This window comes from Opisthorchis viverrini (assembly GCF_000715545.1).
Source record: "Opisthorchis viverrini unplaced genomic scaffold opera_v5_121, whole genome shotgun sequence".
NCBI lineage: Eukaryota > Metazoa > Platyhelminthes > Trematoda > Opisthorchiida > Opisthorchiidae > Opisthorchis > Opisthorchis viverrini.
This window is the reverse complement of record NW_008751776.1, coordinates 166,250-177,085: the sequence shown is the minus strand read 5'-3', so window position 1 is coordinate 177,085 and position 10,836 is coordinate 166,250. Positions and strand designations below refer to the sequence as shown.

Genomic DNA, 10,836 nt, shown 5'->3' with positions numbered 1-10,836 from the left:
ATGATTTGCTCTTTTCTATTGGGCTTGACTTAACCTGGTCGATAGTTTAGCCCTGACGACAACCACTATTGGTTGGACCGTATCACAGTTGGAATACAGAACACACAGGATGACACAGCACACGATAAATGAATACCTATCGTTATCTTGTTTTATGTTCCATATTCGAGTTTGGCTAGATAGTGATCACCTTACAGGTTCCTGTTTTGAACCACCTGTTAGTCACGAAACACCGCAAGAATAGTAAGTATCTGAGGTCTTCACTTTAGACGATATAGAGTTCTCAATCGCACACTTAATGAAGTTTTTGAAACATCCGGGTCCTTCATTTAATGAGCTCAGCAACTCCCCAACAAGGAACTACTCTCTGGGAAAGCATTTTCGTACCTCCAGAAGGTGGATTTCCAAGGAGGAATATCGCACAAAGATCATTTAAGGCCTACGAACGGTAGGGATTCAACCACACACTGTTGTTGGTTTCCTTGCCCACGTACATGGGTTGAAATCGAAGGGATAAACAAACCAAACCCTGTAAAGAAACCAGGCTTTCATGTAGTAGTACGTTATTTATTAGCCCACTCGTTTTTCGGTTACTGATGCTGTGCCTATGACCTAAGATGCCTTCAGCCTTGTATGGTCACCATTACCTACCCTGGTTGTCTGTTACTAACTGTCACGTTACTGATCTTGTCGCAACGTACAGAGGAAGTTCTTCATCCATCCAGTGCATGGATGGCCAACGGTCTGATGGTGGTAGATTACTTTTTGTCATTCTGAAACATCAATAAGGTGCTTTGGGAGGTGGCCATCTATATGCTCTCAGGGCGTGGACCGCCTTCTCTGCCGCTGTTTCTCCTAACACAGGCCACAGATTCGGTCAAAATATTTGTAGACGCGCCCATGACCACCATTAGTACAGACGACAACGGCGATAAAGACCGCCACATTATATTATCACTGAAATTATGTTCCCCAACCACATCTGTAAATATGACCGTTGTCGTTGATGTGCTTTACTCGTACAGCTACCCTTGTTCTCATTACCGAACGCGAAAATCTCCATCAACTTCACCCTATGCAGTGTGCTCTTGATCACAATCTCGCCTTGACTATGTGTTTTTAGCGGAGAGTCGCTGTCTAACTACTCGCCAGTAGTAGGGTTACCTGGACTCGTTAATAAGTGCTTAGGCCGTATGATTCGTAATCTTGTTCCACAGAGAGCAGAAGTCCTTTATGGACCCATACTATGATATGTCGAATATCGTACCAACTGAAACATGAGGCGGCTTGTGTGTAGCACATTCAGTTGAAGAACATCATAAACGAGAGAGTCACTGAGATTCCCCCGTAGAAACCAGACTGATTTGCAAATGAGTGTATTTGTCGAAAAGTCCAACTCCTTACGTATACCTCGACTTTTTCATCTGAACTTGTTACTGTTCAAGGCAGTGTTATTCCACTCGCTTGCTTCAACGGTAGATCGATCGACCATCGTTCTTCGAATCGGCGCGCTGAGACTGACTCATCAGCATTTTTGTTGTTTATCAGACAATGGCTACATTTCCGTTTGCCGACTAGACAAATGCCTACTCATACCAAATTGGCGAGATGAGCATTCCTATCTAGATTCGTGTGCATAGGTCTCCATACTCGATCTACCGGTGCCACACACGCGATAAACCTGTTAGCCCATAACTGTCACCCGGTTTAAGGTGACAACAGGTCCAGCTCGTGTGAATAATAAATCTGTCTCGACATTTCTAGAGTTCCAACCATCTCGAGGCCCCTTTTTCACAACAATTTATAGTTTGCAGAGTGAATACAATGCCCTTCTTAGGAAAACCATCATCCAAAATGCCTGGCGTGTAACAGGAGTGGACTGTCCTCAGTAGACATCGCTGTGACGATTTGTCTAGTTACGACAATAATATGGGTGTAGCGGTGTCCCTCTGGATAGATTTGGCGGGATTGGGAAAACTGATTTGTATTCAGAAGGTCTTCCAGCACGAAACGAACTCCTAGGGACCAGTCAAATTCTCATACTACCACCCAACTGGAAGCAATCTGCTCAGAAAGGGTAATATATATGCATGAGCATTCCATCTGAGAGGTTGGATCAACTGCAAGTGGCCGAACAGTATAGTATTCAGCCAATTATTGAGAGGTTTCGGGTTCGAATAGTCCTAGGGAGGCGTACGGTGCTGACATACTGATACACTGCTGATTTTTCTCAACAAGAATGAAGCAGCTGTGCAACACTTCTCGGTTTTCAACATGTTTAAAATTACGTAGGTGGGCTGTTTGAAAGAACAGTCTCTCTGGAGGGATTAAGACAGTGTGAAACGTGCCGGACTGTCTGTTTGAATAGGGTTTACTGGCGCGCTGGAAAACACAGGTGTGCGCTTCTTCAGGTAAACTACTTTGTACGTTGTATCACGGCTTAACAAGTCTTGTTGCTGGTTGGTTCGCTCAATTTTTCAGTGTCTGTGTGTGTGTGTGTGTTTGGGGTCCTGTGTTGGGCGGTCTTATCAGATGCAATGTGTTGGAATGTTGGTAGCTCGGGTGTATTGATGTCTCCTCGAATGGTGACGAAACGTTTGCAAATCAATTGCTAAGCTCGGCGAACAGATCAACAGCCACCCGGTCTTATCAGATGTTACACGCCGTAAAAGGGGTTACGCTCGGTAACTCCCAAATGGGCTAACTCCAAGGTGGCCTCTAGAAGACCCTAATTGATTATCCCCCTCGTGCCCTTGACCAATGACTGGCGTCGTTTGTTTAGCAAACATATTTGAGTTTCTCATCATCCCTCATCACCTGACACTGATGCTTCGCTGCCGTACAACCACAAAGGTTACCTGATCATCATCGTCGCCATCCTTATGTCACTTTGTCCTGTTCAAGCATGTGTGAACGGGTTTAAGGACAAAATGATTATCTTACTGTGCAACAAGGTTCGGCAAGAGTGGCGTCGTCTTTCCTTTTTCCAGTTTGTTCTAATCCACCAACTTCAATAAGTGACTGCTCTCACATCTTTCTCTGTTTGTTCGTCCTCAACAACACACTTTTTATCTTGGCGTGTTTATTAGAAATATGCAAATGAACAGTTTACCTCCTAAGGTTGATGGACAGGTGGTTCGAAAAGACAGCGCTGATGGTGGTCCATTTAAGAAGGTTTTTAGGCCTTTCTAAAGTGGGTTTATCCCATCGATGAAATGAGTGAATGATGAAAAACCAAGAAGCATCGTGTAGTTGTTTCATACTTGTCAAGAATCATCAACAAGGCATGTCTTACATACGAACCCGAAATACCTGAAGTGCGAGAATGAACACGCTACCATTCAGCTACGGGAGGCTGATAATCACTTTGCTAAACTTCCTATTGGGCTTCCTTATACTTAATAAGACAACAGGATATCTTGCGACCTCTTGTTTACTGACTATTTAAGGGATGATGAGCTTGTTGTCAGGTAAGTACGCAGCCAGCCCCTGTGAATCAAGTACTATTCAAATCACACTGTTATTTTCGAATATTCGTGCATGAAATGTCAAAATCCATGCGAAGTGATTATCAGATCAGTGTATTTTTATCGGCGCCTTTCCCTCTTGTTCCATCTCTACTGGAATTTGTCATGGAGAATCTTTCATTCATTGTGCTTGCTCTGTCTGAATTGGAGCGAAATGGAGGTGTGCTTCATGAGCCTGAGCCCCTTCCAACTTCCTAAAGTAGCTCGCCTATATTACTTGCCTTATTTTCCACTCCAAGTTATCGGCCTTCGAATAGCTTAAAGAATGCGTCGTGGATGAAAGGACAGATTGACGGGGAAACTTATCTTCCGTATTTCGGTTCGTAATTTTCCGCAGGGGTCTTCTGTTACTATCGTCCATCCCTGTGTGTAACTTCGCCTTCATCTAATAAAGTAGAAAACCTTTCCAAGCAATATAGGCCCACTCAAACTGTGATTGCTATAGGTCAGATGACAATGTTAGTAAGCGGTACTGATTTAATGAACTCTGGCTTGATGCCTGCACACGCAAGTATTTGTTGTGCGATTAACTTATGGCTTCGCACCCGCACTGATTCTGAAGGAAATTAGCGGCACTGTGGGATGTTGGTCGGAGAAATCTTATTATCTCAGGCTAATCTGATTACACTGAATCTGCTCACAGGCGAACGGAATTCATGGAACGGTAAGCAAAGATGAGTTGGTCACGTGAATGATCAGGTGACCGCTCATACACTATCTTTTGGACTCGGAAGATGAACTCTTATGATCCTCCCCGTTGCTACGGTAAAAAATACCGCCACAACCAGTTCTTGATGTTGAAATATCAGAAATAGGTCGTACACGTGTGATGGGATGCATCGGACTAGATTTAAGGCAAAGTTATCAATGGTTATGGAAGAAATACGATGGCTTAACTGAATCCTGAACGTGGCGATTGGAAAATTTTCGCTTGGTTGCGGAAAACGTGCAGCACTGTAAATCGTGACGGCTCTGTCGTGCCACCGAGGTGCACTGTCCTCGATATCTCTTTCAGGATGGTGTGAATCCAGTAGTGGAAATAACGACCACTACGAAGTTTTGGATACCCTCAATGCAATCTACCTTCCGTTGTGTTGAGTGTTTTTACGCTTGGTTGAATACGTCTCAGCATTTGCTGCCGATCGATGTCATGTGCTGTATAACGCTCGCCAGAGGTTGGCAAATCAAAGCTGATGAATTTCCGTTCCCTATTTATTTCTCTTGCTGTTTCTGTATCCAGGCAACCAGGCGGTCTTTCAACTTTTCTGAACAGTCTTATTAATACGGCTGTCCGGTGTACCCACCGTTTTTATATTTGACTATTCATTCATTCGGGATAAGCCCCCTAAATACTTAATCATTTTTCATCCTGTTCCTGGCATGATTTATAGGCCATAGCTAGACTTAAAGTAAACTCTTTGATGTTTTCCGCCATGCTATGAAAGTACTTGGTGACACGTAAGGCGTATGGGACTGACAACAACGGTTTGAGTAAACATACAACACTGTTGTGATGTTCTCGACTGTGTGCATGCCGAGATGCGCAGACAGCCCAGGCGGCTCTCCGTTCGCTCACCCAGTCACTGGTTAACTGGGGTCTACCAGTTGCCACTTAATTTCTTTCATAGCACGAGCAATGTTGGACATTATCACACATCGGAATGGTAGCAACATGAGTGGTAAGGCGCTCCGAAATTTAGAAATGGACTGAAATGAATTTTTGAACGAAAGTATTTCCGAAACGTTTGCATGCCCTCATGGTAAAATTCATGACTTTTCTCCTTGGTTCATTTTATTCCTACTGATAGGATTCTGATGCCTATGCTCCTCCCGTTAGCCTTGACTTTTGCGAGAATCGCGCACAACCATACCCAGTCGCAGTCAACTCTGGTCACAGTTTTTATCGGTAGGCAAATGAATTCAAGCGAAATTAGCTACTTATAACCCCAACCTCACCTTTGTTGCTCACTGTTTTTAGTGAAAGACTGACCGTTGGATTCCTCATTCCATTCCACAGGACTCTCACGCTGCCATTTTCAGTGATGCCGAGTCGATTGAAGAGTGCATTTCAGCCATCGGAAACCACGCGTTCGACCCTAACGACTTACCCTCAGACACAGAACATGCTATTGACGAAGCTGTTGCCCATGTCTCTTCACAGATCGATGCAGGCGACCGCAAGCTTTCCAACGTACGCACCGCGATGCGGTTCGGTAAACCCCCTTCAGGTTTGGAATTTCAACGTGCCAATCTTCTATCCGGTCACTCGTCTCAGCTGAGCCTTCAGTCCGCTCTGTCCACCCACTCGACCGGCACTTCCTGGAATGCGATTGCCAACGCTGCTGCGGCTATTTCCCTGGCCGGTAATCGCATGACGTCTCCTCACAACGGGTCCATAGATATGTCAGATCAAGCCAAGTTTTGTCCTCAATCAGTAAGTACACAAATATTGTCAGATGTATACAAATTGCCTTCTCCTCGGATGTTACCTTCTCCATGGAAATTGCACGCCTGTTTCCTATGCCTGGCACAAAAGAACCATTAGGGACCGTTGCGACTAATTGTCAGCAGGCTTAGTTCAACATCTGCTTTCTCCTGTCCCAGCTGCTTTTTTCTCTCTGTGTTTCCACTTGTCTATAACCGTTGGTGTCCTGAAAACGTTTGGGTCGTTTCGTCTGTTTACAAGCCTTCACAAGCAAACACGCAGTATGACGGGGAGCTACGCCCAACACCGCTACTGCAGCACACCACCTGTCGATCGACAGCTGTCGATCTCCGACCTCATTCGAACTACGGTATAGCCTAACCGACCGGCAGCGGAGACTGACGTGCTACAGTCTGCCATCGGAAAGTCACACAGATGCCCTTGTGTCCTCGCCTGGTAATACGTCTGGTCGGTGATGAACCTAGTTATTAGAACACAGACAGTTCTGTGGGGCATTCTATTCTTCTGTCGCGTCAGCTCTTTCCATGAATATTTTGGCTTAGATTTGCGAAGTCGTATCGGTTGATAGCGACCGCTGTGTTCGCTTCACCTCTTATTCGACTCGTGATCACCTCCGGTAAACGATTGCCAGACGCACTATCCTAAAGAAGCACATTGATTGTAACCCGTCAGACTTTCTGTTCTGGATATTACGATTCCGCTTCTAATGAAAGTGCACTCGTTTACCAGGGTTCATATTTACTAATCTGTCAGAATCACTATCGATCTTCATCTCACTTGAACTGTGAACTTGACCTGTTTTTGTCCTTGAATCTCACGGTCACTTATGTGAGCCTTTGTTATTGATCTCCGTTTCTTCGAAAGCCATACAAGACATCCAGCGAAGTGTCCTTTTGGGAGAGGGAGAAAGAGAGACTAAGTACCATAAGCCCCTACAAAGATCTCTTAAGTTCTGCTATTTTGTACACAAAGTAAGCTGGTTGGAACTCTCTTGTAGAACACGTTTCAAGATAAGGAATGTCTGATCATACATCGCTTGCTAAGCAAGTTGCTGACACTGTTTTTGATTCTATCAGTCTGTCTTACCGTTTTCTGATATTTTCCCGTCTGCGGAGTGTGGGGTGAGCAGACAACACCGATGATTGGCACTTCTCAGTTGACGATGTATTAGCCATTAGTGGTACATCGAACCGTCAAAGTTATAGTTGCTTGTACCAATACCTGTCTTGCAATTAATCCTTCTTCAATCGTTCAAGTGGTATTCACTTGAATTTCCTAGTCTCTGATGAATTCCCTATCTGTATTTTTCGTAACGATATTGGGCGGTTTGTAGGCCTGCTGCCTTGGAAATGGTAGCTGTTACTCAGGCTACATCCGGCATTGACCCCTAACTCATCGTTACCCGTTATCAACCTGGTAGGTGGCTCACCTAACATAACAGTAGACAAAGAAGTTAGTTGAACTGTCCGTTGCCCTGAAATGCAGATTGACTATGAACCACAGTATTGTGCACTCTACCACTGCGGTGGGGTTCTGTTACTAAAAGTCCACCCGTTCCCCTGCGAGTCAAGATATAGTGTTGTGGCCCCAGATTTACTAAATCTATTCACGGAAGGATCTTTGAGTCAGTGGGCCACTCACATTTTCGCCTCTGATGGATATAACTCGCTAGAACCAGCCTGTGCCGACATACTTGGTGCATGGCAGCCTGTTTTCAGGTTTGGGGATCGGTCGTGAATATGGGACAGTCATTATCCTTCCCATGTTTAGTCCTACCAGCATAAACATACCCAAACGCATACATCGGGTGACGATACATTGCGCTGGCTGTGTTACTGCCAGCCTATCGTGTGCCATCGCAGTGGCGCTGAATTCAATTTGAGCTTACTAGATGGATCGGCAGTGTGTTAGATGACTGTAGAAATTAGTACTACCGAGAGTTGGCGGAGTCTATACCAAGCCACAGTCTGAAGTAGTGGTACCAAAGTTGTAGTCAATAGTTTAACTCAAATACTCTTGTATTCTGGTTGTTATTCCCTAGGCCGACGCACAAAGTCCCTGCACGGCTCTCACACGCTAGTTACAGTGGCGTGCAGTGTGAGTGAACTAAAGCGGACTGGCAACCAATCAGGAGCATGGCACCACGATGCGCGGCATAACGTATCCCTTTGCACAGTGCCTGTTTTGCAGTTGCTGTTTGTTTTGTTGAACTTCGCCTAGTGATGCAGAAGGAACCCGACCTCTACCTCTCGACTTCCCCTGTCTAGGCTTGGGCAACCTGGCGGTATTCCAGCCCTCGTGTTTCCTTCGGGTGGCACGGCAGGTAGGCACCGGAAGCGTGTTACAGCTGGACGATTTTTTTAGACTGGTCCTCAGCTAAGCTTTGCCTGATTCTTCCCAGTCGACTGATCTAGGAAGCCTTGACTGTAACCTGGGGGAAGATCCCAATGGTCGATCAACACCGTTGATAGGAATGTGGAATATTTAGATGGTTACTGACATTTTATCGCAGGAATCCTCAAAAGTGACTCTTATGAGGGGGTTTCGGTCCTTCGGAGGTGCGTTGGGAGGGTTGATATGTGGGGCGACGCATCACCTACTTAGTTGTGGAAAAACAGATGAACAGACTATTTTGGACAATAAAATAGCGTAAAGCAGTGCTTAATCCTCTCAATACTGTTCTAGAGACCACCCTCCAAACAAAAAACCCTCCTCGATTCCCCAGGAAACCCCCTACATCGTGATAGATAAGTGTATTACCCTTCCTATTGTTACGGCCTGATGTCTCTTTTTATTTCTGTTCATTGGTTGTTTTTTCCAACTGATAATTTCTATCTATTTCAGCCAAGTAACACGTCCAACTCCCTGTCTGGCACCCATCACGCAGGAGACTCGGCCAGTTTGTTTGAACATGTGGACTGTGCCTCTGCTGAACCAGCATCCCCCAACACTGCCGCTTCCAGTATTCCTCCTTTGGGTAAGTTCATATATATTGCGTCTTCTGTTTGCTTGTCCTGGGATTCCGTGAATTCGGTCAACTTCAACATTAGGTCACTTTCCGTTTCGAAGACAAGGGTCACGTGTGTTTTGGTCCCGGAAACCACGACAGCTATGACTTAAGCAATTCACAGTGTCCGGCGAATTCAGCGACGTTATCATTTACTGACTGCCTTTTCGTTCATTTTACTGCAGGTCTCGTTGGACCTTGCTTCCCGACTTGTTTGTACTTCGGGCTAGTGGGCTTCCCTTGCTTCTTCTGGGCGTAACAACTCAAATGTGTTTGACTCACCCATCACTGAATGCCTGTTGACCATTGAAATCAGGTTTCTTTTGTTAGGGGAACCTTTGAACAAGTTCTATGGTTTCATCAACACATCATTTAACTATCTTGGAGGAGCATAAATCACAACAACGCCTGCTTCGATTATTTCCTATAGATGGAAACCGAATAGTCGGGATTTTCAAAATATCAGTATGTTGGTGTTGTCAGCCTATTCGTATTCATATAGATTGCATAGGCATGTACTTTCTTTGGGGAAACATCAAACAGTACGTCGTCATCTTGTTTGTCTGATGCACCTTTGTATGTGTTGCTGCATTGCATCGTATCCCAACACCAAATACAATGATATCGAAATACTCCCCAGTGGTGGCCATCCCTCCAACAAGCACCGCTCTAATCGGGTCCCGTGAAACTTGTCTGACAATAAGTACCACTCCTTATGGTCCAATTGTGCCTATTCGGTTTTCAGCAGTGGCATCATTTTTCCTACTTTACAGCACAAAGTTCCAATCTTGTTGCATTAGTTCAACTAAGCAGGTCGAATGTGGTGCGTGTACAAGATAACGTTGGTTACAATCACTATAGGTTTGCTCGTTGAGGTTGGGTGATCACGAGCCAAACGCCAGTCGGACACATTAACGATTTCCTGAAAAGCTACACCACCCTCAACTGTTGAGCGGAATCTCGTCCCGCAACTGAAGTCACTCTTTGCTGAAGAGCGGAGAAGCACTCACTATACAGCTGTACATCCTTGCTGGAAATGGGCAGCAGTGAACATCCTACGGTCTTTATGAGATTTGAACTTGCAACCTTCCGACTAGTGTTTCTGTTGTGTCTTGATGTACGGTAGTGCAACTCTGTATCGGTCCCTTGGCTTCCTGCTCCGCCCACTATGATACATCAAAAGGCACGGTAGCTCTTCACAGCCCTTTATGGAAACAAAGGAAAATTATTACAACTGTATTTATAGGTTAGTCACAGAGTGTTCCACAAGGCTGTGCCAGAATCTCCGTGAGGGGGCGAGAGGCGTCTAGTCAAAGGTGCTTGACTCAGATTGGCTGGCATTTTGACCAATCAGGGCATGCCTTCGTTTGGCCCGTGTCCTGCACGTGACACATCCGTCCAAACGATGTGGTGTTCGGATATTAGAGACGGCTGGCCTCCGTACAGTTTCACCGCTGGTGGCTAATCAGCAGTAGCGTTAAATCGGAAGTTCACCCAGAACAGAAAAATAGACCAAGTCACGCGGGCTCTTCTGCTGAGAGACATTCTAGGAGACAGCTAAATGTGAACACATGTTGTGAATTGCTTGGCTGAAAGATTGTAGTTCCATGTCTCATCTAGATGGAAGGTGCCCTCATTGTTAATGAGCCGGTGGTAGGTTTTAACCGGGAGGTGGCGAATCTAAACTCTGCGAGAGGCGCGTCAGATGTACATTCTGGAGATTCCTAACAAAGCTGAAACCCTTCTATTGTGTCTCTAGGCTCTTCGGTATCGATCGATTTCACGTGCAGGATAAATCCATGCTTGAGACTCCAAATTATCTCCACAACTGGTAAACATTTTAAAAAGGATGCTTG

The 10,836-nt window shown here is 45.3% G+C and overlaps 1 protein-coding gene across 1 annotated transcript in view; it reads left to right on the top strand.

Annotated features, from left to right (window-relative positions):
- The window catches only part of T265_13925 (hypothetical protein), a gene marked incomplete at both ends in the record, with an annotated part of 53,240 nt that overhangs the window by 26,027 nt on the left and 16,377 nt on the right, over positions 1–10,836 (top strand). Inside the window, 2 exons of the mRNA XM_009171193.1 lie at positions 5,545–5,961; positions 8,818–8,950. Coding sequence (XP_009169457.1) covers positions 5,545–5,961; positions 8,818–8,950 — 550 coding nt within the window. The remainder of the gene's footprint in view (positions 1–5,544; positions 5,962–8,817; positions 8,951–10,836) is intronic.